The sequence below is a fragment of the Ammodytes marinus genome (genome assembly GCF_949987685.1).
Source record: "Ammodytes marinus genome assembly, chromosome: 5".
Lineage (NCBI taxonomy): Eukaryota > Metazoa > Chordata > Actinopteri > Uranoscopiformes > Ammodytidae > Ammodytes > Ammodytes marinus.
This window is the reverse complement of record NC_137234.1, coordinates 22,318,592-22,346,506: the sequence shown is the minus strand read 5'-3', so window position 1 is coordinate 22,346,506 and position 27,915 is coordinate 22,318,592. Positions and strand designations below refer to the sequence as shown.

The 27,915-nt window shown below is 41.9% G+C and overlaps 4 protein-coding genes across 4 annotated transcripts; 3 read left to right on the top strand and 1 right to left on the bottom strand.

Moving 5' to 3' along the window:
* Nucleotides 1-19: 19 nt before the first annotated feature.
* Nucleotides 20-4,030, top strand: fam185a (family with sequence similarity 185 member A). Its single transcript, XM_080027907.1, has 8 exons — nucleotides 20-556; nucleotides 666-775; nucleotides 1,023-1,115; nucleotides 1,293-1,431; nucleotides 2,598-2,639; nucleotides 2,739-2,834; nucleotides 2,954-3,088; nucleotides 3,191-4,030. Exons 1-8 carry the CDS (start codon nucleotides 115-117, stop codon nucleotides 3,301-3,303), a joined length of 1,170 nt encoding a protein of 389 aa, XP_079884033.1. The 5' UTR covers nucleotides 20-114; the 3' UTR covers nucleotides 3,304-4,030.
* fbxl13 (F-box and leucine-rich repeat protein 13) lies at nucleotides 2,943-23,303 on the bottom strand. Its single transcript, XM_080027676.1, has 21 exons — nucleotides 23,177-23,303; nucleotides 22,905-23,011; nucleotides 22,229-22,316; nucleotides 18,013-18,087; nucleotides 17,422-17,553; nucleotides 17,233-17,331; nucleotides 16,116-16,211; nucleotides 15,880-16,015; nucleotides 12,500-12,552; nucleotides 12,086-12,186; nucleotides 11,398-11,527; nucleotides 10,820-10,918; nucleotides 10,546-10,666; nucleotides 10,305-10,467; nucleotides 10,099-10,218; nucleotides 9,869-9,992; nucleotides 9,700-9,780; nucleotides 9,242-9,376; nucleotides 8,969-9,132; nucleotides 8,713-8,888; nucleotides 2,943-3,039 (listed from the first exon to the last, which is right to left on the bottom strand). Exons 1-20 carry the CDS (start codon nucleotides 23,249-23,251, stop codon nucleotides 8,717-8,719), a joined length of 2,271 nt encoding a protein of 756 aa, XP_079883802.1. The 5' UTR covers nucleotides 23,252-23,303; the 3' UTR covers nucleotides 2,943-3,039; nucleotides 8,713-8,716.
* LOC307250735 (leucine-rich repeat-containing protein 17-like) lies at nucleotides 11,245-15,804 on the top strand. Its single transcript, XM_080027906.1, has 7 exons — nucleotides 11,245-11,457; nucleotides 12,868-13,063; nucleotides 13,170-13,646; nucleotides 13,747-13,961; nucleotides 14,603-14,758; nucleotides 15,160-15,301; nucleotides 15,393-15,804. The coding sequence occupies exons 2-7, from the start codon at nucleotides 12,939-12,941 to the stop codon at nucleotides 15,676-15,678; spliced, it is 1,401 nt and encodes a 466-aa protein (XP_079884032.1). The 5' UTR covers nucleotides 11,245-11,457; nucleotides 12,868-12,938; the 3' UTR covers nucleotides 15,679-15,804.
* Nucleotides 23,304-23,576: 273 nt separating the features above from the next.
* Nucleotides 23,577-27,750, top strand: armc10 (armadillo repeat containing 10). Its single transcript, XM_080027908.1, has 6 exons — nucleotides 23,577-24,071; nucleotides 24,352-24,497; nucleotides 24,639-24,773; nucleotides 24,890-25,066; nucleotides 25,272-25,343; nucleotides 25,816-27,750. The coding sequence occupies exons 1-6, from the start codon at nucleotides 23,813-23,815 to the stop codon at nucleotides 26,065-26,067; spliced, it is 1,041 nt and encodes a 346-aa protein (XP_079884034.1). The 5' UTR covers nucleotides 23,577-23,812; the 3' UTR covers nucleotides 26,068-27,750.
* The last annotated feature ends 165 nt before the right edge of the window (nucleotides 27,751-27,915 follow it).

Genomic DNA, 27,915 nt, shown 5'->3' with positions numbered 1-27,915 from the left:
GCCTTGAGACAGTCAGTGTTGCCTGAATGGAAGCTTGTTTAGCTTTGTAGTTATTGTGTTAATTAGCTGTTACAGCAGCAGAGTGACGAGCTGCTTCATCGGGATGTCATAGAGATGTTTTGGGGCTCAGTATGTCAGCGGGGATGTGTCGGATTTCTCCGCAGCTGGTCCCTTACAGTCCGTCCCTGGACACCCACAACCCCCCGCTGCCCTCTACATACGTCAAGGTTCTTCTCCACCTCTGTCCCCTCGAGGTCTCCAACACGTGAGGAGGTAAACCGGCCCCTGAAGCAGTGGGATCTGGAGGTGAGTCCCTTTTGCACAATAAGGGCACAGCTAAGCTGCAGCATATCCATCCACCCACTAGACCCGCACACCTTCCCCGAGGCTGACCGAGCCTTCATCATAGCCCGCGGGACAGACGCAGAGCAGCCGGGGGAGGTCGGTGTGGATAACTTACACATCCACTATGATGACAAGAGAAAAGAGCTTCTCATCTCAGCCGACAAGGTTCACGGGAGCGTCTTGCTTGACGTGGCTGCACCTCTCAAAAGTAGTAAGTGTGTCCTGTGTTCAAAATATCAGATTGTTCTCAGCTGTTTCCATGATACTGTCTGTCCTGTCCATTGGCTGCCCCTTAATAAATCCCGTTTTAATTTGCTCAGATCTCTTCATTACTACTCGAGGAAACGGCAACGTGCAAGTGAAGAACATGGAGTGTGATATCTGCAAGGTGCAGACAGAGAAGGGCAACTGCTTGCTGCACTCTGTCAAGGTATGGTTGGATGACAACATAGTGGAGTCAGTATCGTTGAATATATGGGGGCAAAAAGTATGGCTTCGAAAACCATATTAGTGTTTTCCTAAAACAATAACTAATGTTGTTTTTTTCATTCTCATTCGTCAATTTAAAATGAAACAACCCCACTAGAGTGCTGTTGTAGAGTTGACGATGTGTTCTTTTCGGGTTAAAGAAAGATATCTCAGACTGACTCCTCTCATTGTCGTTTGTTGGGTCTCAGGGACACGAGGTGGAGGTAAAGTCCAGTGGAGGACACGTTACAGGTGCAGGCACCATCCATGGCAATGTGGACATCAGCACATCTGGAGACGGTGTAAGGAGGCGTTCCACCTACACTCAGCAGTCATTAGAGGGCAGCAGGAGCCTGACGACAGGCTCTATCTGAATGTTGTTATAGCATTGAGACCACTGATGTGGAGATAAGACTGAAGACTGTTTTACACAGCACATGGTAAAAGTCACGCTGCACTGATTTGTTTTGTTTTTGCAGGCAGTGGATGTCAAGAAGCTCCAAGGGACCAAAATGAATGTTTCAACAGAACAAGGCCCTCTGAAGATCAAAGCTATCTATGCCGAGTCCAGCTGTGTCTCCTCCTGCTCTGGGAGAATAGAACTGGGGAATGTGCACGGTGAGCAAACTGCAGCAGCTAATCCTCATGTGTATAAAAGTGCTTCTCTGTCCTCATCTGTATCAATGAACATTTTAAATCTAATATTTAATCCATTACACTTTTGTCCAAAACCATGACAATTCTTTATCAATTTGGAGTTCAATGTCACATTCCGTCAACATCTGGACAAGAAGAGTCAGTGATTAAACTGCCAACTTTTGATCAATAAACAATACTCTCTACCAACAGACCTACTGTGGCCTGCAATTAAAAGTGGAGTCAGCAAGTCTGGAGAATGCTTGTTGTCAAAATCAATCAATATCTCCTCACGATCTGCTACCTGTCAGTACTGTGTGTTAGCTGAGAAAAAAATCCAGTGTTAAAACACAGCTTTGGCTCTGTAAATGGGCATGCTGTTAGCTACGGTGAGCCCCCTTTGTTTACATACCTGTTTAAAGAGCATAGGCTGTGGCTGAACACCAGATTTCTTTTCAGCACACACACCGAGTATAGACAATAAGCAGATTGTGAGGAGATATTCACTGGTTTTGACAAAAGATTATCTGACAACAAACATTCTCCAGAATCGCTGACTCCACTTTTACAACTGATGAAACTATACATCTATTATTCATTTGCAGGCTGCAGCGAGTAGGTCACTCTACTTGTAAGTTCTGAAGTAAAAAAAAAAAAAAAAAACATACTGCCCCCGAGCCATTGCAGCACATTGCTGCATTATGTTAATTGGCTGGTAAAGCAGTGCTTTGGTACGTCAGGAATACTGTGTTATGTTTCAAACAGAGTATATTTAAATGTCACATTGCTGTATTTCATCACACATTTTGTACTTGTTTATTTTGGGGTAGCTATTCTTATCCTGGGGGGTAGAAATTAAATCATAAAGCCAAACAGCACTGTGAAGTGATGAGAAGACATTGCGTCACTCATGTAGAATTTTAATTTCTTCCTGATACAGATGTCCCTCTCATCATAGGATACATGGAAACAATTATCTTGTTGACTTCGGTGATGCAAGGTTTATGATACCTACAGTCTGGAACATCTGGCAGAGGAAAGCCTCTGTCAAACCAGTACATTCTTTAGTAATTTACAGACACGTCACTGAAAACAATCTGACTGCTAGTCATGTTAGTAACTGACCTTGTGCTTGCATTGATTGAAAGGTACTGCCAAGGTGACAAACATGTCTGGAGATACAATTATTGGTAAGCAAGCCTTCTCTCTGATTGCACAATGAGCTACGTATGGTATCTATCAGCGGCTGTTGAAAGCAGAACTCCTGAGGCCTTTCTTTGTTTTTGCAGATGGTTCAAATAGATTCCTGAAGGTTTCCTCTCAGAGTGGAAGCGTGGATGTCTATGTTGGAGACGGTGGCAGTGGAGAACTCCACAGTCAGGAAGGTATACACACCGTTAAAGAAAAATATTCACCTTTTTTAACCTTTTTTCCCTTGCCGAGTACTGCTCTAATCTGTTGAGCCATATTTTTTGTTTTCCCCTCATCCTTCTGTCCTGCGTAGGCGGTGTGTGTGTGCGCGTCCCCTCCTCGTTGAGAGCTGGGGTGGAGCTCTGCGGAGTGTCGGTGGATATCAGCCCAGAGGTTGTCCTGCATGGAGTAGAAAACAACAAGAGTGAAGGCCAAACCACAGTCACTGGTGAGCCTTTACTTTTCATTACATCACACTCCATGGCAAAGTTTATTAACTTAACACTGAATAACATTCTCTTTACTCTCAACATTCCCTTGTGTCTCTCAGGTTATTTAAATGGAGAGTCTCCAGTGGACCAGTGGGTGAAAGCTCAGTCAGACCGTGGCTCTGTCAGACTGAAGACACAAAGCTGGTTTGAGTCCCTAAAGTTGGGGAGCTGAGTTTTGAGCAGCACAACTTCACTTCATAATGCAGCATCACTTTACTTGTGACAGAGACAGATGTTTGTTTACTGTTGCACCTCAAGACTAGATGGCAGTTTTTCAAACTCTGTCATCAGGAAATACTTGTACTTTCAATAAGGACAGTATGTATCATCTATATTATTTGACTAGACAAACAGTCTACATGGAGCCTTGAAAACATACTATAAAATACGTTTTTGGTATGTCTACTCAGGATGTGAAATATTATCGGGGATTTTATGATTCTGTGTTGTATGTAAATACTAAAAAATATGTTTACGTAAAAATAAAACCATGTGAAATGCAATTGCAAAGTGTTATTTAAACAATGCATAAACCAAGTATTGTAATACAAGTACAGCATTTTAGTCTTAAGAGCATAAACAAACTTTCCAAAGGAAAATCACAAAATGCATACATTTTAAAACAGTTTCAAGAAGATCTGAAATCAGGCTATAGAAATGGCGAGTTACATGAAATAGTTAAAATTTGAAGTGCTTTCTATCTCAATGTATGAAGGTTCTAAAATACAAGTAAACATATCACTGTAAAGAATAAAAAAGATCCAAAATTCACCCACTGAAGAAAAATAAAAATTCAGAATGCAATGCAAATTCACTGGTTATATAACAATAGCCACTAGAGCACATGTGTCAAACTCAAGGCCCGCGGGCCAGATGTGGCCCGCGACACGTTTTGATGTGGCCCGCGAATCAATTCGGCCGATTTGAATCAATTCTGGAAAAAAAAAAAAAAAAAAAAAATTGTTTTCTTCTTCATGGAGCCTGTGCCATATCTGCACGTCGCATACGCTCTCAACTGTTAGGAAACTTATGTGGCTTACAGCTAGGAATGCTGAAAGTTCTACAGCTCAGGATTTTAAGCCATGAATTGATGAACTTGCATCTAAGAAGAGCTGTCAGTTTTCTGAGGGCTGTAAATAGGCCAATATATGAGGCCAAATAGCATGCTAATATTGATGATTGATTGTGTCAAGTGTCTAAGGCAGTGGTGTCAAACATCCGGCCCGCGACTTGTAGAGCACACATTTCTGAGCATTTAAAAAAAAAAGTAAGTTAAATTAAAATTAAATTAAATTGGGAAAAACGTATTCCAAAACAACAAATAACCTCTGTATTTAAAAATAAATCAAAACAGTAGAAGTTGCACTTTTATTTAATTGTATTTTGTACTGTCTGCATGTTTGCACAAAATGTGTCCCTGTACATATAGTAAACAAAATTGGACAACTGTAAGGTCAGTGCCTGTTGTATTTGTGTATTCAAATAAACAGTTGTTTATTTCATTAGTGCGTATTGGCATCTTTGAGCAAAATACCCCCAAAATGTTTGTGCTCCGCGCCGCACCTCCTATTCCCATGGCCAGCAGCAACCTTTACTAAGACATTTCCTGGGGGGTACAGAGATCCCTTGTGATCCGTGATAATGTAGGTTACATATGTAGGCTGGGTTATAAAGCATATAACTGAAAAACAAAGCTAAAGATTTGGATTTGACATATGTATGTTATTTTGCCATTATTTTACTGGTCCGGCCCACTTGAGATCAGAGAGGCTGTATGTGGCCCTCGAACCAAAATGAGTTTGACACCCCTGCACTAGAGGGTAAACAGCACAGTCACGCTGTTCACATGTTTGGAACTAATTTCCCAAAAATGATGGTTACTAATAATTTTTTGAATGTAGGAAAAACCCTGATTAATAGTAGAGCTCACACAATCATAAGCCCCTTTTACACAGAAGCCCCTTTTACACAGCCAGTGAAAGCCGGGAATATGCCGGCCTTTCGGCCCTCCCCCCAGCTGTGTAAATGCGACAGTTGCGGAACGAGGGAAGAAAGGTGCGAGTGATCGTTCCGGGAATTTTACTACCTCGGGGGGTAGTAAGATTCCCGACACGATCAGTTCCGCCTCTCTGTTTAAATGCTCTAGCTTGTTGTTGCGGAACAGGGGGGCGTTTGACGTTCCATAGTCTACGTTCTAAACATGCGACCATGTTAGCAGTTGAAGGACGTGTGTTTAACATTAACCACGGCGGCCTGATGTCCCGTAAAAATCACCAAATAAAAGGAACGGTGTATAATCTAGCTGATCATAAGGTCCGTTGCTCAATCCAAACCCCCGCGCTTCATTTTGCAGAGTGTATGAGTCTATTTCTGCCCAGGAGAAGTTGTACAATGGAAAGCTAGGCTAGGCTAAGTAAGGGATAAAGTATAGCGAACGGGTCACTTGCTAGAAATAAAGACCGACAAGCTGAAGCAGGAGCCCGACGCGCAGCTTGAAGGTCGACCTAGTAACGGGGGAATAGTCTGCTCGCCCCGCTAGACTGTCTGCTTCAGCTGACTGAAGGCTCCGGCTCAGCTGTTAGCCACAGAGCTACTGTTTTGCTAACACATTCCGCCGCCGCTATTATTATCCTAAGTCTGAGCGTATATCCACACTTTATTTCTGTCTACAGTAACGTGACTTCACACACTGTGTGTATGTGTATGTCTGATTGGCAGATCGCTGCCCTCACAAAGAGACTCGCTCACAACCAACCTGTCACACACACACACACACACACACACACACACACAGAGGTGAAGCGGTCGGATTGATTTAGTCAGTTTGGTTAACTGTCCCAGTGATGTTGGACTCAGCGCGTAGCGAGATCAACTGGCACATCGTGGGGACAGTAAAATACGGCCCTCTTACTTACTGCAAGCTCCAGCACTTCTGCTCTCAATTCACCGGCCATTGTTGTTGTTGTAAAGCAGCTGACCGGCGCGGCGCTAAATGTTTACGTCACACCTGACGCTGTTTACAAGCACCTCTTTCATTCCGGAGCGCTGTGTAAAAGGGACTACTGATGCGCCAGCAGGCCGGCGTTGCTTGGTTCTGTGTAAATAACACAGAAGCAAGCAAAGCCGGCATATTGGAGTGATGTTGTTCCGTCAATATGCCGCAATCTCTGTGTAAAAGGGGCTTGATTGCGGCATATTGACGGAACAACATCACTCCAATATGCCGGCTTTGCTTGCTTCTGTAGTCAGTTAACCAAACTGACTAAATCAATCCGACCGCTTCACCTCTGTGTGTGTGTGTGTGTGTGTGTGTGTGTGACAGGTTGGTTGTGAGCGAGTCTCTTTGTGAGGGCAGCGATCTGCCAATCAGACATACACATACACACAGTGTGTGAAGTCACGTTACTGTAGACAGAAATAAAGTGTGGATATACGCTCAGACTTAGGATAATAATAGCGGCGGCGGAATGTGTTAGCAAAACAGTAGCTCTGTGGCTAACAGCTGAGCCGGAGCCTTCAGTCAGCTGAAGCAGACAGTCTAGCGGGGCGAGCAGACTATTCCCCCGTTACTAGGTCGACCTTCAAGCTGCGCGTCGGGCTCCTGCTTCAGCTTGTCGGTCTTTATTTCTAGCAAGTGACCCGTTCGCTATACTTTATCCCTTACTTAGCCTAGCCTAGCTTTCCATTGTACAACTTCTCCTGGGCAGAAATAGACTCATACACTCTGCAAAATGAAGCGCGGGGGTTTGGATTGAGCAACGGACCTTATGATCAGCTAGATTATACACCGTTCCTTTTATTTGGTGATTTTTACGGGACATCAGGCCGCCGTGGTTAATGTTAAACACACGTCCTTCAACTGCTAACATGGTCGCATGTTTAGAACGTAGACTATGGAACGTCAAACGCCCCCCTGTTCCGCAACAACAAGCTAGAGCATTTAAACAGAGAGGCGGAACTGATCGTGTCGGGAATCTTACTACCCCCCGAGGTAGTAAAATTCCCGGAACGATCACTCGCACCTTTCTTCCCTCGTTCCGCAACTGTCGCATTTACACAGCTGGGGGGAGGGCCGAAAGGCCGGCATATTCCCGGCTTTCACTGGCTGTGTAAAAGGGGCTTCTGTGTAAAAGGGGCTTATGATTGTGTGAGCTCTACTATTAATCAGGGTTTTTCCTACATTCAAAAAATTTTGGCGCCCGCCAAAGGAATTTTAGCGCCCGCCAAAGGAAAATCCTCAGCGCCAAAGTGTTTTTTTTTTTTTTTATATAGGCTATAGATAAATAAATACAAATCTACTTAAAACGGCTCCAAATGTGTTTCCATTTCCGCGCCATTCCAGTCATATTACTTGCAATCTCAGTTGTAAAAAAAGAAATCAGGTCGGGGATAATCGTTATTAAACTATCATTGTTCCGCTCGCCGGGGCATGCAGGCTTATAAATGCAGCGCACCCTTTCAGCCGTGAGCTCCGCTCGGCCCCTCCCTTACCTGAGTTTAGCTATCGGCTCGTCCAGAGTAGGAGGGAGATGTTGCGCATTGCCGGGTGTTTTGAAAAACTTCTAGATGACGAGAATAAAGGTAAAACTAATTGTGTTGTCTGAAAACACTTCAGACTCACAACAGACTAAAATAATGTGCAAGATATGTCACACGCGAGTAACGTGACATACGCGACCGAGAGAGAGAGACGGAGAGAGAGAAAGAAAAGTGATATAGCCTACGACCTGATCTGCACCTCTAAACATCCCGACCAATTTGTTTATTCACTTTAAGTCGAATCATAGTGGTCTATGACCAAGCAATCAATGAATACAAACACAGGAAGTTTAAAGCTCCTTAACTCCTGCCACCACAACTGTCAACACTACAATGCAACTGCCTATCCAGCCAGCTCCATGACATAAATAAATCATGCCCTTACATTCAATGCTAGCAAAAGACGTGCCCTATCAACACCATTTACAACTGGTTATTTTTATTTTGACATATTTTTTTTTAAATTATTAAAAATATGTTTCACTTATTTAGCCTATTTCTATTCTCTGTTTTCAGTTCAATTAGGCCTTTGTTTAAAGTCCAAAGTCATGGTGTTATTAGAAAAAAACCTTGTTAAAAGTAAAATAAATGCATAATGTTCTTAAATCAATGATTAACTGTCTTTAATAATCGTGATAACACAATGTGATTACTCAAAATAATCATGATTATGATTTTTTCATAATCGAGCAGCCCTACCTTCTTCCATGGTTTAGATCAATTAGAAACAATTAAAGTATTAGGCCTAAATAGGTAGGCCTAGTCATTATTAGTATTTTGACTTCATATCTACAGGTTGTTTATTGTGATTTCATAAGCGTCAGTGAGCTCCATGGTAACACAGTGATTGACAGGCTGACTGAAATGCTCTTGAGCTGGACAGAAACTCCCCTCTCCCAACCCAACACCCATCTTAAAATACACAAACCGTTTGCCTTTACTGTCGCGACCCCAAAAAAAGTCGGTCGCGTACTGACCCCCCAAAGGCCCATTCTGAGCCAGGAAAAACCCTGCTATTAATAGAATAATTCCTAAATGAGACCTGTTTATGTCATCACAGAGAGCCTTTCCGCCGCCATCTCCCGGGTGTCCTCGGCCTTGAAGTGTCTTGTAAAGGGTTGCACTATTGGGCCCATGTCGTACCCAAACCAGTATGGAGGGTAGTCATTGCTGTGCTCCCAGTAATCCACACGTGGCCGAAGCCTTAAGGCAGCCATCCTAAGGGAACAAACACTCGATGGTCATTCAAATGTATCGTGCGCATGACTTTGCAGTGTGCTCCTGAGTTAGTGTCTCACTTGGAGATGCCGCTGCAGCAGGCCATCGTGATGGAGCAGAGCGGTGGACAGATCTTCTCTAGGTGTCGGAGGGAGCGATCCGTGAGGTGAACACAGCCACTCACGTCAAGTTCTCGCAGGTACTGAGATCCCATTGACAGATACCGCACAGCCATATCTGTCATCTGAGGCGGGGCAGAAGGAAAAGAGAAAACATTGGGTGTGAAATGACAACTCAAATCAACTTTAGCCAGGTAACAGTTTAAGTCTCAAGAAGAGTGATTACATGTTTACCTTGGGACAACCCGACATATGCAGTGTGACTAGACCTCTGCAGTAAAATGAGATCGCTCTGATGGCCGGGTCTGTCAGAGCTACACAATGAGACACATCCACACGTTCCAGGTCTCTCATATTCTTGCACAGCTTCTGTTTTTTGTGAGAAACAAGGAGCACAGTAAAGAAAGATGGGTGATTGATTAGAAAATGAATGAGCTGATTACAAGAAGGAAATGGGGAAATATCTACAAGGAGACATCAAATGCCTTCCAATGTTCATATCTGCTAGCAGGCTGTCGAAGCAAGGAAACAATATTAAGACTTTTTTTTAACAGCTTTTATAGGGAACAATTCAAGTATGTCTATTTCTCGTCAGAATTGTTCCCAAATAAGCAAACGTGGACCCCTAAAAATAACAAACGGTTATATAAAAATACGGCATCTGTGTGTTGAGATTCTAGCTGCATTTGTACCTCGATGCCATGGTCTGTGACGTAGACACACTCTGCAAGAACAATATTCTTCAAGCAAATATCTTCGAGAGCTGCCAGCCCCTAAAAATAGGAATACAGAGTTACAGACGTCATCACCAGGGCCCATTTTAAGACTTTGTGAAGCTAAGGACAAATACCCAAACAATACCTGATCCTGGATGTTGCAACCGCTGATGTCAAGAGAGCAGATAGAGCTGCAACGGAACCACTCCAGACTCATGTCAGTCAGTTTCATACAATAGCTCAAGTTCAGATGGTACAATTTACGCAGCCTGATCATAAAACACAAATAAGCATCTGTGTCAAACACATACACACACACACACACACACACACACACACACACAGTGTGATGTGTGTGTCGGCGAAATCATATACCTTTGTGCAATCCTCATGACGGATGCATCAGTGATGTGACTGCAGTGACTGACATTCAGCTCTCTCAGTTTGGTGGATGAGAAACCATCAGTCAAGTACTGGATCCCAATGTCACTCAACCTGAAATACAAATCAGTGAACCCATAACGCCATGCGTTGTCATGAGAAAAGAACAGAATCTAAAAGCACCGCAGCAACGAACACACTTGTTACAAAGTGACAGGTCTAGGTGTTGCAGGTTCCTGAGGGTGGCCACAGATTTGAGGCTGGCGTCCGTCATTCTGGGGCATTCTGCGGCGCAGAGTCTGCGGAGGCCTTCAGAGCTTCTGCACAGAGCCTTCCAGCTGCTGTCTGTTAGTTGATTGTTACCTAAAGTGCACATCACCGGAGTAGAATTACTATATTTTCATGTGGAAATTAATGTTGACGAATGCTACATGATCTCACCCTCCGTGCTGAAAGTCTTAAGCTTGGCCACTTTGGCGATGGCTTTGAAGGCGATGTCGGAAAGATGAGGAGCATCCAGCAGAGAAATGGCAGTCAGATGGTGACATCTGGCAATTAGTGCCTGTTAAGAGAACAGAAAGACTCAAAACAACTCCCTGCTGCAAGGGGTTACAGGTATGTGAAAAAAGGAAAAAGTTGACAAAGCAAATTCTTTCTAATCGCGTCCTCATTTTCTATTGATGAGCTGTGGAGTGTTAGAATTGAACAAACTTACCAAGACACAGCTGTCTGACAGCGTAGGCATGTCATCAATCACAATCTCTTTGAGTAAAGGGCATCCGGCAGAAATGTATCTGAACCCATTAACTGTCATCTAGGAGGAGAGAGAGAGGACAAGAGGGGAAATATGTTTGCATGTTAAGAGTCTGAATCACTCTCCTGGATGCAGTTTTCTTTGCCCTTTGCATTCCCAGGGCCCCATAAAGTGAAACCATATATTTGGAACTGAACTAATGCACAATGTGTGTTGTGTTATTTTATGTTATGGAGCTGCACATGGTGAGTGGGTGGGCCAGAGTTCGTTTTATAAACCCAACCCTCCACTTGGCAACAGCTGCCTTAACTCTCTCCCTCTCTTTCAGATCTTCGGACATTTGGTCTGACGGAGTGCAAACGGTCACATGCGTACAGCCAGAGGGAAGAGCAGACACGTGCAAACAGGGGGGAGTGACTGGATTTATCCAAGACGGACTGAACACTAAACTTTTAAAAAGGATAAAGCTCCATAGCTTTGTACAGTTGGAGCTGAGTGGAGCGACTGTATACCAAACTGAGAGGAGCATACCAACTGACCTGAGTGCAACCGGACAGGTTGAGGTGGATGAGATTGTGGCATCCCTTCCCTGTGGTCAGGTACATAAACCCTTTATCTGTGAATGTGTAGCAGTAGGCCAGACTCAGGTATTGAAGGTTGAGACAGTTCCTGTTTGAAATCAATAGTTAGTTTATAAAAGACAAATTATTTGTGTTTAAGTTTTGTGCAGGTTGTAGCTGGTTGTTTAGTTTTTATGTTAAAACAAAAAAAAAGTGTTGATAGCAAAATCACATTTTGAATTTAAAGTAGATTTCTTCAAATACTTGCATGGTTAAATGTGAAACATTTCCAAAACATCTTGACTCATACTACCACCCAAGAGAGAGAGAGAGAGATATCTAATGACTACAAACTGTTGAACCTGCAAATCTATCATCAATGCAATCATACATTCCAGATGTAATGTTACGAGTGCCACATCTGTTCCTCTACATCCCTATGTTGGCACTGTGTGAGCTCCAGAAATGACACACAAGCCAGCAGTGGGCTGCACATTAGACAAACAGAAATAGAGATAATTCTGGGAACTCTGGGGCAGGAGGCCAAAAAAAAAGTATTGCACCGTACAAACATTTTTATGTTCAATTTGTTGATCTGAGTGAGCTGTACTAAAGTTAAGAGCACTATTCTAGTCACATGGCAGTTTTATCACATCTGGAGGTTTACCTGGAGATGTCTCTCAGAGTTTTGTTTGTTAGAAGTGTGCATGAAAGGTTCAAGTAGAGCAGGCAGGGACAGCACTCCACAATTCTCTGGACCATCAGATCCTGTTAAAGAGCAGAGATTTAAACGTTACCTGATGTTCTCTCAGCAAGGCACATGTTACCACGTGTATGGCACAGTGTAGTTAAAGATGCAGGGACACTTTCCCAGTTATTCAACAGATATTTTCATTGATTTCATATAGGAAACTGACTGAATATCTATCACTATTAACAATCTAATGGTCACTAAACTTTAGATATAGTTTCAAAAGTAAAGTAGTACATGTGATATGAAGATAATGCATTTCTCTATAGATAAGTTTTTTTACTATCATCTACACATTGTAATTTGTCTTTTTAACAATGCATTTCTTACTGTAACATTGAAACACTCTGACACATTGAGCTCCTGGAGGTTTCTGCATTCACCTGCATAAAACCAAAGGTAGAGAAAATGAGTAAAGAGCAGAGAAAGGGCTGAACAAACTAAGTTGTCTATTATACTGTATTTACGGTTGTGATGTAATAAAATAATATAAGACATTATGTAAGGGAAAACATGAAGAGTCACAGTATCCTGCCTTCTTTCAAAGCTGTATATACATTCCTGGATGGCTCCCCTCTCTTACATAACGTGCAGGCTCTTGCTTATTCTGCCTGGTGAGCAGCGGCTGTGTTCCATCAACAAAAACACTGTTGACCTTTGACCCATTGCTTCTGTTTCTGATTGTCTGTTTTCATAAGACCTTCGACCCAAACACCTGCTTTGGCTCCAGCTCTAGTTGCAGAGAAGATAATCCCTGCAGGGCTCAGAAATGCACTTAACTTCATCTCTCCTCCTGACCTCCCTGCTCCTCCTCCTGCTCCCGTCCAGCGAGATGAAAAGGTCGGGGAAGGGTAGAGGCCTCAAAGGAGTGAGACACAAACTCACACGGGACAGGTATTCAATCAGTCTTGGCTCCAATTTGCTTAATCTATTTTCTACTCCTGGAATGACTGTGTGACACGCCATTCATTCATTTTCTGTTTTGTTTGAAAACGGTCAGAATGAGAGGTGTTGGGCGTCACAGCAGATCAGGCCCTTCCAAGCTGGTGGCCTCTGTCTGCTCAGAGTCGACAGAATCTGGAGACGTCTTTCTAGACTGCCAGGATCGTCGCCTCGCATCCATTCCCACCTCACCGACCGGGCCCGAACAACCCAAGCACCTCCTTCTGGCCCGCAACCGGATCAAAGTCCTTCGTGGCGGGGCCTTTTTTGGATACGAGAGTTTAATCAGTCTGGACCTGCAGCAGAACCAAATTGGTTTAGTGGAAGAAGACGCCTTCCAGGGCCTGACAGGCCTTACCACCCTGCTGCTTCAGCACAACCGCCTGAGTACCCTTAGTGAGGAGACACTCATCGTCATGCCAAACCTTAGCTACCTACGTCTATATGATAATCCCTGGGATTGTCTCTGCCAGATGGACAGTCTCATACGCACCCTTCAGGTCCCGAGCAACCGTAATCTAGGAAATCATGCCAGGTGAGTGATTCCACAAAAAGAGTTTTTGATGGTGTGATCTACTAGACAGCTTCTAAATATTACATCTGAATTGACCTTGACTTAACATTTCCTTTTCAAGGTGTGCAAATCCCATCAGGCTAAAAGGCAAGAAGTTGAAGCAGGTTAAACCCGAATTACTCTGTAAAGAGACAAACCCAACCGGCGACCCACTGGGCCACCCAACATATCCCACATACCCCATTGACCCCATTCCAATTCGCACCAAACCAGATGCTACCACATCTTGCCATACCTACCTTTTCCCCCAAATAAGGATGGACTGCAGTAAACGAGGCAAGCTTACAAACTGCTTTTATTTGTCTAAATCAGTTTGATTAATAATATCTTACTCTGAACCTCACCATATTTAAAAAAAAATCCAGCACACATGTTTCTTGGTTAGAAAAAATGCCTCTGACACCTCATGTTGGAAAATATTAATGATGCATGACTGGAATAACTATCCTTCCAGACACAGAACTGGCAAAGAGACACATCTGGTCTGACACGTGTTATGTTGCTTACCTCCTCAGCCTCTGATTCTAGTTTACAGTCATTTGAAAAGCATTAGCTAAACAAAGTTTGGCTAATACATAAAAAGAAGTCTACTGCAAAACATGGAAAAGCCTTTTAAATTTGCCCAAGACTAGAGTTAATTGAATCATGTGTTTCTACTATCTGCCTTCTACTGGCAGGAAGCCTGGATCTTAGCATCAAATTCAGGTCATGGATAGAGGATGAGAGGATAGAGAATCTTTCCCTTCGCCCATTATTTTTGAGCATTCAGACTGGAAACTCTTAGAGCAGGCATACACTTGGATGCTATTCAGTATGAAAAATACATTATCATAATTAATAAAATAATAATAATGAAAATGTTAACAGCATTAAAATAATCAAATGTATTTGAGTAACACCTCCCCCTCTATGTTTAGGTCTAACTGAGGTGCCGACAGGTATTCCAGAGGATGTTGTTCATGTCGATCTGTCCCATAATTCCATCCATCGTCTCAAAGCCAGAGATTTCCAAGGAGCAAGAAGCCTCAGAAACCTTAACCTGAGTAATAACAACTTGGAGCACATAGATACAGGTACATGTGCAATTGCAATATGTGACTATTAGTATCTGATTCATATTTCCCATAATTTCCAGGAAGTAAAAACCTACACAAACAAGGATATGTTTTTCTTTGGCTAATAGAGAAAATATGGAAAGCCAAATGGTTGAGAACATGTTACAAAACAGATGCTGAACTCCGTTTCCCATTTCTCCTTTTAGAGACAGCAGGCATTCCGCCATCTTTGTGTATACACTATTACCTTTATTTACTGTGGGGAAAGCTGAGAGGTTTACAGATATAAAGTGATCTCATTGATATCTGTTTGAGGTTGATTTGTCTAAAATTAGGCCGCAACATGTCTGTCTAAATATAACTATACTGAGACAAGCAAAGGGATGATGCTATGCATATCTTTCTTTTCTCTCTCCCAGCTTCTCTTTTTGGGCTCCTGCACCTTCGTGAGCTAGACCTGTCCGAAAACAACCTGCATTTTGTAAAGTACGGGGTTCTTGAGGACCTTTACTTCCTCTCACAGCTAAAACTTGGAGAAAATCCCTGGATTTGTGACTATAGGTGGGTTATTCTGCTGTGATGCTTATGAAGTTTATATATATATATTTTTTTTTTACTTAATCAAATAATTATTCAAAACTGACTTTTTCAGCATCCACTACATGGTGTACTGGCTGCGTCTGCACCCAGGGGTGAAGTACTCTGGTCTGCTGTGTCGCTCCCCTCCTGAACACACTGGGGAGACTGTGTATGACTATGTGATTTCCTACAACGGAGAGTGTCCAAAAGAGAGACAGTACAGCACAACAGATCAAGACGAAACAGACCCTGAGATGTGGAACACACCAATGGAAGTGCAGGGGGAGTTTGAGGAGGAGGAGCTGGAGCCAAGCCATTTGAGAGTTAAGCAGAAATATGAGATGATCAGGCTAAATTGACTCAAGCCAAAATATGTCTTTAAAAAAGGCTCTTGGTTTTCCCTTCTTTCATTTCATTTCAATATAATAAAACAGTCTGTATCAGATGGAGAAACTAGAATTTGTCACCATTTTCATCAAAATATAATAATTGTAGACTTTTTGAATGTTAAACACACTATACAAAAATGTATATCTGGCACCACAGCGGGCAATACTCACTGATCCATTTCAAGCTAGGCCATTTTAGAGACGTGCAGCCACGCAGGTTGAGATGAATCACAAATGGGCGGTAGTTCTGCAGAATCTGCTTTATTGTGCTGTCTGTTATCCAGTCTTTCTCCACAGAGAAGTTTATCTAACAGGAACATAAATAAGTGAATATTTATAGCCCTGTTTCAAGTATAAACATTAGATTACTGTGAAGTAAATACAAGAAGCAATCTCTCAATACAAACCTGACTCCACAATGCGCCTGACTGGATGATAGCTTTCCATGTGTAACACACCTCAGCACAATTTAGCCAGTCTCGCAATTCTAAATATCGAAAGACCTGCAGAGAAAAACATGTCATATGACATAGTTGTATTTCGGAGATTTCCTCTCTATCCACCTCATGATCATTTTGTATGTGTTCTTCCATAAGGTTCTTGTCACAAAGTCTAAACATGCTGAAAGTCAGAATAACACATTTTCATTGACATAATTGTAAAATAAAAATATGTTGGTGGAATATGTTTTGGTGACATACATTTAAAAGTGAATAGACTCACTCAACTTTGGGCAACTCCTTCTCTATGGAAATATTTTGAGAAGTTAATACACAGATTAAAGCAATTAATTAACTTCTGTATGATCAAAGGATCCATATTTGGGCCTATAGGTTTTAATCTCAGATGACCTGCTGTGACTTTGCTAATGTTTGGCCAATGTCAAGGGGACAGTAAATCAGACCAGGCAGAACCCGCTGCTACCTCTGCCATTTAGGAAAGAAGTGTTTAAGTATGAGAATAGCCAAACTACAGCAGTACTTATCGAGAGAAGTGTTTGACAGAAACACCAGAGCAAACCAAGCCAAAACTACACTCCCTTTGCCAGAGTATGTGAATCCAAAACAAACAGGGGCTACAACTGGTAAGAAAAAGCAGACTCAAACCGATTACAGACTTACTGGAGTTTTTAATATAGGCTATAAATAAACTTGCAGGAAAGTACTCCTATAAAACCTTCATAAAATATTGCAATTGATGTGCAAAGAAACTCAACCAAGCAACAGATATTGTGAGAGAGTTGTCCCATAAACACAATCATTGAAGTGCTAGTTGGTTATAGATGCATCTAATCAGGTTGACTCTAAGAGACTGGAAAACATGTTTACAGTAGAGTCCATTTTAAGTATTATGTAACAGATATGATCTAAACATGGACTGCTTTGAAAAACAGAGAGGAGATGCCGCTACAGCTTTTGCCGCTACAGCTTTCAATCCAGGGCTATCATCTCTCTTTGTATGAACTAATGTTGCTCATGAACTTTAAGAGAAAACTTGAAAAATCAGTAGCTTAAGAGGAACTACCTTCAGTGCAAGGCTGCTAGGGAGCGCTGAGAGTCCATCACATCCTTCACCAACATGGTGGACTTTCTGGTTGATTTCAATAAACCCCATTTCCAACTTCTGTGAGATTTATACAAACAAGACATGAATTTTTTTTTTTTAAATTCAATATATATTTTTTCAACCTAGAATTGAAAAATAAAAGAATACCTTAAAGTACTCTTTTGTCTTCTTTGAGTCCTTGGCAACATTATGCCATGCAGCCATGATGCGCTTTATGCGACCAGAATTCACAAGTCTATCCAGTATTTGGATGGCAGCTAAGGGGAAATAAATGTAAATCTTGTACCAAATATCCAGCACTTTTGAAAAAAGCATAAATGTCTGTGACTCCATCAGCAGAGGATAACATGTGGACTAAATTAGAGCAGCAAGGGTATGATCAAAACTTTGGATTGAACTGTATCTCATGATACATTTTGCTTATAAACTTATAGTCAAAGTTTAAGAGTGGAAGGCGCAGGGGACGAAATGAGTCACAGGAGTGGAACAAATTTATGTCAGGAAAGAATTTCAGTTTGGACACATTTGTTGACCACGCCGTATGCTTTCTTTGGCTATATAGGCTATACAAGAGAGTCTCAGCTAGCAAAAACAATCCACTTAGTTTAACGTCCTCATGATTTATTTTTCATTTGAAAATACTTAAGCATCCACCTACCAGCTTGTTTCTTCTTTTGGAACTTTGCCCACTTTGACCATTTGGTGAAAGCAACCTGCTGGATTCTCCTTTCATGGTGCTTCTTTGTCATGTCCATCTTCGCAGCCAGCTCTATGGTGCCTCTGATGCTCTGCGCAGTGAACTGCTTCCACTTTCTGACCACGACAGCAAACACATACAGCTCATCATTAATTCAGTGGAAAGGTAGGCATACAGGCAGACTGTCAGAAACCTTCGTTAACTAAACACAACTCAACAGGCTAGAATATTATTAATAATATAATTTTATGTCAAATATGTTTTTTTCTAATGATGAACTGAAGCTGGTTTGGACATCTAGGCAAGACAGAGTGACTGACTGAACAGAAGGCAGATGATGCAGAAGTCTGCACTGACAATGGGCAGGTGAAAAGCAGTCTGTGAAATAGAATATCCTCATGAACATGAAACGTGCTAAAAAATTATCCACAGAAAACATCCCGTGCTTTCATTCACAGGTGTCAAATTTCTGCTTTGTTACATCTGAGAGACTCTCTGTTGTGCATATTTTTGTGGATCACTTTCATATATGATAAAGCTTTGAAACACATAATTGCCTTCCTTTTCATATGTAGTAAATCAATATGTTGTGATATATTAGTACATATTAAAAACACAATAATTTACTAAAAAGATTCAAAGAAAGGCAAATAAGTGTTTTGAAGCTATCATCATTTAGTGATATTTAAGGTATTTGAGTAAATCCTCCATCTGTGTGTCTTATTAGTGGCAGACCAGCTGTCTACTATCACCTAATTGCAATCAGTGTTAACTAAGCAGAATCTGAAATGTTTTAGTATCTTTCATTCCACTGTTTCATCATCATTGTCATACTTGGCTCTCAAACTTTCTGGAAAAAGAAAGGACAGAGCATGATTGATTTCTACCTGGGCTGATAGTTTTAATCAACAGTCTGCTGCTGCTGCTGCTGTTGTTGTTGCTGCAGTTGAACCCACTGCCATGGCTCCTCTGTTTGGGTAAATACAACTCTGTGATTTTTTGGCTAGATTTGGCATATGCTAACTTTCTTCCTGTCTAAATGTATATTTTTTTTCAGGGATTATTGGCTCTGCAATCTGATTTTATGGGGCTGCATTAGTTTTCCTACTCAGAAAGGTAAGAATTTCTATATTATGAACGATCACGTTGAAACAAATAACTCAATGTAATGTTTGTTTACTCCCTGATAGGTTACAATATTGCACATGGCTACTCTATCAACAATGATGAATACAGTGTGCACCCAGGACATCAGGTTTTACCTGGAGACTCATTTAACACAAATCAAGACTGGGTTAGTCCAAGGAATGACGTGCAAACTTTAAGGCCCCAAAGCTTTGTTCCCCTTCAGAGAGAACCAGTCCACCATGCAAACAATGAGGATGCTAGCTATGATAATAGCCTCAGTGAAGAGATGGTGCAAAGTAAACCAGATTCTCCCTCTGTCAAGAAAAATATGTATGAACGTTCTGGTTATCAACACCCCTTTGGCCTTTTAATAAAGGAGCACACAGAAAACAATGCTATGAAAGACATCAGTTTCCCAACACCCAGAGATTTAAAACGTTTTGTAAAAACAATGAAAGGCTCCTTCCTAAGGCCAGGAAGTGACTGGAGAAAACATTTTCAAACCGCACGGAATATTATGGAGCTGGAGATAGGTTCTAATGCTCAAAGTACTGAGAGGGAGCCTGGCACCGGCAATAGGTACTATGAGACCAGTGAAAAAGAAATCTGGAGTGAACCTATGAATAAAGTGTTGGAACAAAGTGCTGAGGATGCCACCTACAAAATGCCAAGTGAAATCCTCTCTGTCCCTGATTCAGTCGATCACTCTGCAATACTCATTTCTACAAGTGTTTATGACCAGCAAGACCTGGGCACAAGCTCTGCTTTCAGCCCACGCAGTTATCAAGGAGCCACAGAGCCTGCTTCAAGTGATTATGAAAGTGTTGGCTTATCTTGTGTAAACCCTGATGCTGGTGACCCTTCTCTCAGTGGCGACGTGGCTGCATCCCCTATCACACCTCCAAACAGCCCCTCTCAAGATTTCAGCTACTATTCAAGCACGCCAGCACATACAACACCCTTAACAACTTTGAGTTGTATCCAACAACCAAAATATGAATCTGATGGTAAAGACCCTTTAACATTGTATCAAACCCAACCTGGTGAAGATTTCCAAAGTGAGGAGCTAGGCATAGTGATTCCAGCCAATGTCTTGCCTGCACCATCGCCCTCATCTTTGAAATACTATGGAAAAAGTATACATGTCAAGGCACCAAAAGGTAAATTCAACATTACAGATTATCTTCCAAAACCTAGGCAGAGACCAGCCCAAACATTACAAGAATATCAACCCACTGTTGGAAAGCAATCAAAAGATGCACACACTCCCAAGGTCCTACCTGTATCTAGTGGTTATTTTTCTTCAAGCTCAGAAACCCTTTCCCCACAGAGTAGTAGTGGTAATATGGGTGTTCAAACGAGCTACCCCCATGATGCTCAGAATCAAGCTTTTAGAGAAGAGCAGCAAGTCCATTTCCTTCATGACTCAAGCAGACATGATGGCTATCTCGGAAAGCAGAGTGTCAGTGTCACTCATGCTCCCAGCCTGACTGCAGAGGTGAAAGATGAGGAGAAATCTGACCTCTCCAGGCAGAATCTAGTCTCTGCTATTCAGGAACTGAAACAAATGACTGGCGATAACCTGATTCCAAATTTGAATGGCATTGATTCAACATGGACTCGGAGTCTCGACTCTACAGCATCAGAGACACCCTTTGTAGAATCGTCTGACAATGAAGACCAGGAAATGTCCAGGACCTTTGGAATCAAGCATATCATCTCTGACAGGTTTCCAAATGGTGATATACATGATACTAGTAAGTCACTGGGTGCATATCCTTATCATACCCCACAGAGAAAAGGCATGGTTGAAGATGGTGGCTATGTAAGTACAACCAGAGCTGGCCTCTTACACACCTTAATGCAACTGAAAAAAGTATGGAAGCATCCGGCTAATGTGAATAGAAAGTTTGGCAACATGTTCTACAGGCCTCCTAAACTACACAATGCAGCCAAAGTTTCTGGTTCTGCTGTAAGTGGTGTCTTTTGGAGAAATGGTGACAACACAAAGAGGCATCCTCTTCAAATGGGCCCAAATATGTCCCCAACAACTGTAAAAGCTTACATTATGAAGTCCAAAAACAGTTATGTAAGGCGCAAAGTATCTCAATCAAAGAGCCATTATGCACCACATCAGATGGGTGAAGACAACTGGTCAACGCCAGTGGAGTGGAAGCCATGGCTTCGTCAATAGAAGAACCCCAAGTGAGGTAAAATGGTAAGGATTTTTTTTCAGTCTCTCAAGCAGTTCTTAACCCTTTCACAGATTGTGGTCTCTTCTATTCAAAAGCCTCTTTCTGCCTAACGCATGGGTTTTGATTGTATACTACCAGCCGCCACAGTGGATTTTATTTTATATTATATTTTTGAATTTTCCCAAAATGTCATTTTAATAATTGGATTTTTAAATGCAAAACTTAAAAACACGACTGCATGTTGTCCACTCGCTCTGATTAAACTTGTCTGGTTGTCTTTGCAATTTTTATCATGGGAAATATCACTAACAGTTGTGAAAACGGTATGCTAAATTAAAGTTGAAAATCCTTTATGTTTCCAATAGGAGCTGTTGTTATCTTCAACTGGAAGGAAGATCACATGTCTGCAGTTCTACACACAATAGAGGCATGAAATATTTTTAACTATTTTTCTTGTCTTGATTTTGTAACATGAGAAAAGCAGTTTTGGGGTTCACCTTTATTTTCTTTCACAAATAAAGTATAATCCCAAAAAATATTTGAGTAATTGAAAGCTGTTGACGTATGACCTGCATTTTATGTATGAAAGGTGCTATACAAATAAGGATTCTCAGAACCATGTGGGATGATGGTTAAACTTTGTTAGCTATAGCTTTCCTTAGTGCTAGTAGGCCCTAAAGAAAGTGATCAGTTAATCAAACCCTCATGTGCTGATAATGACTGTAATACTACGACCTACCTAAAGCAAGAGCTTGTTAAATGGGTCATGTAACAGGAGAAGGCCTTCTCGAACAGACAAGAGGGCAGCTAGAAAGGAATATGGAAGAGCAAATATAAGAGGCATTCAAATGATTTCCAATTGAGTCACAACAATTTGAGAGGGAGACCTCACTTTTGATGGTATGTAGGCCTATGCTACTAAACTATACTGTACCATAGTTTCATCCTGGTCCATGTAGGCAACAGTTGCACGAGTCGGAGAGGTTGTTGTGGTGTGTTCTGCATCAGCAACAAACTTGTGCCTCCAAAAAAGAATAGAGCTGGCATCAAAACAGATCAAGTCCAAATAAAACAACGAAGAACTATTACAAAGTATATTTACTAGTGGATGAAATGTTATGTATAGGCCTAATCTGGTCAGGTATAATCTGTGCATCGCCACAACCATTGAAGTCTTTTGAGTGTTTTTCCATTGTTTATACAAATTCATTAACTTTTACGTGATGCATGAATTCTTGAATACTTTATGATTAAAGTGCAATTAACTGACTTAAAATATTGTGAATCTTAATAGTTTGCACTCAAAGTCTACTTTCACATGACATTCCTTAATATGTTCCAAACGCAAATCTACCTCTGTTTAGTTTGTAGGCCTACACGTGTTCCCATTCAATAAATCTGACTTACGTTTTAGCGTGGGAGATGAAATATAGGGGGGAGGGGGGAAGAAAAATACATATTTTCTTTGACAGGGACTTTAAATCTTCACTCGCATGTATTTGGTTAGGCTACCTACCATGACCTCAGCAGCTAAATAATAACTTGAGAAAGTGAGCCACCAAGTGACCGCAACAAGGAAAGTCACAAGAAGGGAAGTCTACATAGCCTACCAGTCAACATCCTGCAGATTATCGTGTCCCTGGAAGGCCATGAGGGTGTCTTTCAAAAACTGGATCGGGTCATTGGGACATGACAGGCATGACGCTGTCAGTAAGGCCTAGTGTCAAAGAAGGTGAGATAAAAAGGGGAATTATTATTCTTGATGATTGTTGGTGATAAAGTAGGCTAAATTAATTTGCCTAAGTTTTTAACCACTGAAGAACTTGTTTCGTGTTCTGTTGACTCACATTGGCTAATAGACCAATATTAGGCTATAACCTACCTGACATATTTGTGGCAGGCAGTCTTTCGGAGCAGGGTTTGTGTCCGCCCCAGCCATATCTTGACTTTGACACATTTGCAAAGTCGAACGGTTATCGTGGTATCCTATTCGACAAACTAACGCAGGTTCAGTTCAGTGACTTTCTTTTTACCCCATCTCCATTTGGAAACTCAACGGTGCTAGGCAACGCTTCAACCAATGCGCCTCCAGATTTCAAAATACCTCAGTGAACAAAGCCAACGGTGCCACCCGCATGGCCCTCGAGTTAACAAATTACACGTGATAACAATGTTTTTAAAAATATATTTTATAGCCTATATGGACAGCGAAGATCTTCTGTATGGCTGGGAACACCCAGCGAAAGGTTTGGTCGGCCACCCCGAGCTGCGCATGCGTGGAACAAAGGAGCCGGACATTGTTGACAACTGTAGCTTGTCAACAAACTTCTCCTCTTTTCAGGACAATGAATCGTTGAAAGTAAGTCGGATGGGCTTTGAGGCGGGTTCGATGGGCTCTCAGTGCTAGCAAACGAAGGTCCCTTGTTAGTTAGCTGCGGGGGTCTACAGATTTGACTCTGTAGCTTAGAGTGAGCTAGCTAGTTAGCAGGACTGAGCTACAGCCAGCCGCAGCAGCAGCATGGGTGATGGCATTGTTACTCCCAGGATCGGCAACATGAAAGCGTTGCTTGGAATAGTTGCCGGAGCTGGAGCCTCTTACGGGATATACAAACTTCTCAGCGGCGGAACCTTCAAGAGAAACAAGAAAAGTGCCACTAAGGAAGTTCCTGGAGTCAGGAGCTGCCACCCCGGTGAAGTTACCTTACAGCCGGGCAGCCTGCTGGCTAAAGTGCATGGACTGGATGTCCTCTGTCCCAGACCTACAGAACCTGCATCAGGTGAGACCCGTAGAGCTCATAAGCTGGAACATACTCACAGTAACTGCATCTTCTGAATCTGTGTGATTGTTCCAGCTAAATGAATATGTTAATCCTTTCCAAATATATCCTGTGTGTAAACTTTATGAAATCCCCCTTCACTCATTCAATAAATATCACATGGAGAAACTTTGACTGAAAACAATAAAAACAAATAAGCGGTAGACAGTCCGTCCCCTCTAGTGCAGACTCATATTGAAAACTATCAAGTGTTTGTTAAATGGCTTATTTTACTTCATAGGTGACATCATCCACCAGTCCCCTGGCAACCTGGAGCCACAGCACTTGAAAATGCTGCTGTCATGTCTGCAGACCAGCAGGAAACCTTCTGACAGATGTCAGATCTTGCTTACGTTAGGAAATGCTGCTGCCTTCACTGTGAATCAGGTACAGTTAGAGTATATAGCCTACTTACCCTAAAACCTACTGCAGGGGTGTACCTGTATATTGTGAAATGTATATATTATGTGAGTGTGTTTTTATAGCCATAATATACATTGTATTTTTCTTTTTTCACTGATCCTGTAGAATCTCATACGGGAATTTGAAGGGATTCATATCATAGCTGGTTTCCTCTCTGACCATGCAGCTGAGGTTAGAGTGCAGACTCTGAATGCTTTAAATAATCTGTGTATGAACTTCCAAAACCAGGAACAATTAAAGGTATGTGTCCATATACTTGTACATCAAATGGCATGCAATCTCTTGCTGAGAGAGATCTTATCACTTAAATATTCATTCCAGAATGCTTTCGATAAAAATGTTACCTCGTCCTGTAGGTTTATGTGCCACAAGTGCTGGAGCTGATTGAGATGTCACCAGTGAACTCTGACCTTCAGCTTTGTGCTCTCCGGCTGCTGACAAACCTTTCAGTCACAGACAAACATCAACACATGCTGAAGGAATCCATCACACTTTTACTCTCTCTGCTTGTCGTCAGCAAAGAAGCGTTACAGGTTGGTATCTTCTCAGGTCCTGGTCGGTCCGCTACACATTTTTCCGAAATCAGTCCTCCTTGAAATAATTCTCATACCCTAATTATGATGTATAGATGCCATTTTGAAAGTGTGGACCTCCTGTTTGAAAAAACGGACAAGGCCTGCAGAGCTGGGAATGCAGTATGAATGAGTTAAGAAGCGCTTTCTTGTATTTGCTTTTCAGGTTCAGGCTTTGAGAGTCCTTGTTAATTTGTCATCTAATCCAGATATGATGGATGACATCGTTCAAGCTCAGGTAAGACATAAAGGAATGAATATACCGTCTTTATCTGATCATCCACCAGCCTGGCTGTGTGGTCATTAAAAGAATCAATCCACATGTTATCCAATAACCGGTGCAGTTTGCATGTTTGTTTTCAGTACACACCATGGCTCTGTGTTTAGGAGGTCATCTTAACACACAGAATTGCAGCATAATGGGGTCGCCCTTAGCTCAGTTGGTAGGGCGTCCCCCCCATGGGCCTCGGCCAGCAGCGGACCCGGGTTCGATTCCAGCCCGCGGTCGTTCTCTGCATGTCTCTCCCCTCTCTGCCCCATTTCAACTCTGTCTCTACAATATCAATAAAGCATAAAAATGACAAAAAATATCTTAAAAAAAGAAAAGAATTGCAGCATAATTATATTTTTGTAGTCAAATTAGTGTGACAAGGATCAAAGTTTTGCGATGAATCCTCATTTTAATGCGAGTCTGTTCTGCTTTTGTTTAGGCACCAGCTTCTGTTGTGCTGCTGTTTGACGCAAGAACTGTGCCTACTGTGCTTCTACGGCTGCTGACGTTTGCAGGGAACTTAAAGGCCTGGAGGCCCTCTGCCCATATGGCCGATGAACTGAGGCGGAAGCAGGATTGCCTCTTCCGGGTCATGTTGGACGAGTCTTCCCAGCTCCATGGCAAACTGATCCAGCTGCTTTCGCATCCCGATGGGGAGATTCAGTCCCAGGTGGCTCGTATCCTGACATAGACCTTCCCTCTCTGCACTCTTCATCCATGCACAGCTTTAGCTTCCTCACACTTTGCCAAAGCCATAAACCTATCACCCTTATAGTTCAATTATAAAACATTAACCTTATAAAAGAGCAGGCTGCATAGCCCCATTGTGGATCCTCGGCTTACACCACAATATTCCCTACACCAATAATATTAACCACACAAAGCTAAATGATTTTCCACCTCGGCAGCCACTCTTCCACCATTTCCAGTTTCTGACACTGCAATTAATGGAGGAGCATATAGTGAGCAGGAAGTAGGAACAAACCCCTCCATTCAGTAGCGTGTAAAAAGGGGCCACCTCTTTCTGTTTGGTTTCTGCCGCGAAGAGACTATTTTCCTTCAAAGACCCACAGTGCCCTTCTGAGAACCTCACCTACTTTGTTCCAGGTGACATTTCTAAACCCAAACCTACTGCCAAATTTTTTTCTAGAGAATGTGTTTGATAGCCCTGTGCAGCATGAAACCAGCATACCACCGCTCTGTAGTGGAGAGCTGGAGAGGTTTCTCACAAAATACCTCAGCATGCCTTGGAGACAATAATGAATAGATGCACTGCAGCTCCAGTCCTCGCTAATTTATCATTTTACATGTTGGGTTAAAAGATCATGGTCTCCTTCCACTGAAAGCAAGATCTTTTTTTCTTAATATATATTTTCAGGTCTTCTAACCTTTTATGTGACAGCTGAACACAGAGAGTACATAGTGGAAATGGAGAGAGAGGGGGGTGACATGCAGGGTTGCGGGTTGTATTTGAACCTGTGGTTTGCTGCATCAAGGACTTAACCTATGTGGTACGCTTGCTACCCACTACGCCACGGAGTGACTTTTTACAGTGTGTTTCTCGGTCTCGCATTCTTTGACAATGTGACGGGTTCTGTACATCGGGAAAACTTTGGATTGGAAGCCTTTCCTCCCTGCGTTAAGAGCTGGTTGAGACGAGCAAGGTAAACTTTGACATTGGGGAGAAAAATACGCAGGCTTGATCCAGGACGTACCAGCACACCTGCAAATCCCCCCCAGGGAGGAAGGAGGGGAGGAAGTTGCAGGGGAAAAGGATGTCTGGACTGCTATGATTGTTTCAACCAACACAAAAGTGTGAAAATAAAGAGTGGGATATGATGATGATTACTGTATATGAATTTGGTTATTGAATTACACCATGTTTGAATGTAAAATGCAAGCCTTATTCTGTTAAATCATGCACTCCCTGTAAGAAATGGACTGGCTGTGAATGACTGGTCCACATGTTGTTTAGCTTTAGGACTGGAGCTGTGGACCCATCTGCTAAATTCTTAACAATATTTACAGAGAGGAGGAAGCATTGGTGCATACCTCTAACTTTGCATGAAAAAATGTGATGGTTATCTCAGAATATGATTTGTATTGCAAGGGTTTTATGGCATGAGTCAGTCCAGGTGTTAAAAGAAAATGCTGCACAATTTTTAATGTTTGGACACTAACTTTATCGAACCCAAAACTTAAAAATCTCTCAGGCAATATGATTTACTGGATAAAACACAGCAGGAGGCAGATTTTTCTTGTGACCTAGATTATTGTATTTATTTGATGAAGTTAATTAGCGTTTTGCCTAGAAAATAAGAAATGTTTGTTGTGTCTGTTTGATGGTTCAATAAATACCCTATATGACATATCATGGATGCCTACCTCTTTATTTCTCCTGTATATTAAACTAAAACACTACATTTGAGACAAGATATGTTGTTAGAATGGTAGTGACAAAGCCCAAATCCAAACTAAACCTTGTGAAGCCTTTATGAAGCTCATTTATAGCCACACAAAAGACATTACAAAACAAGAT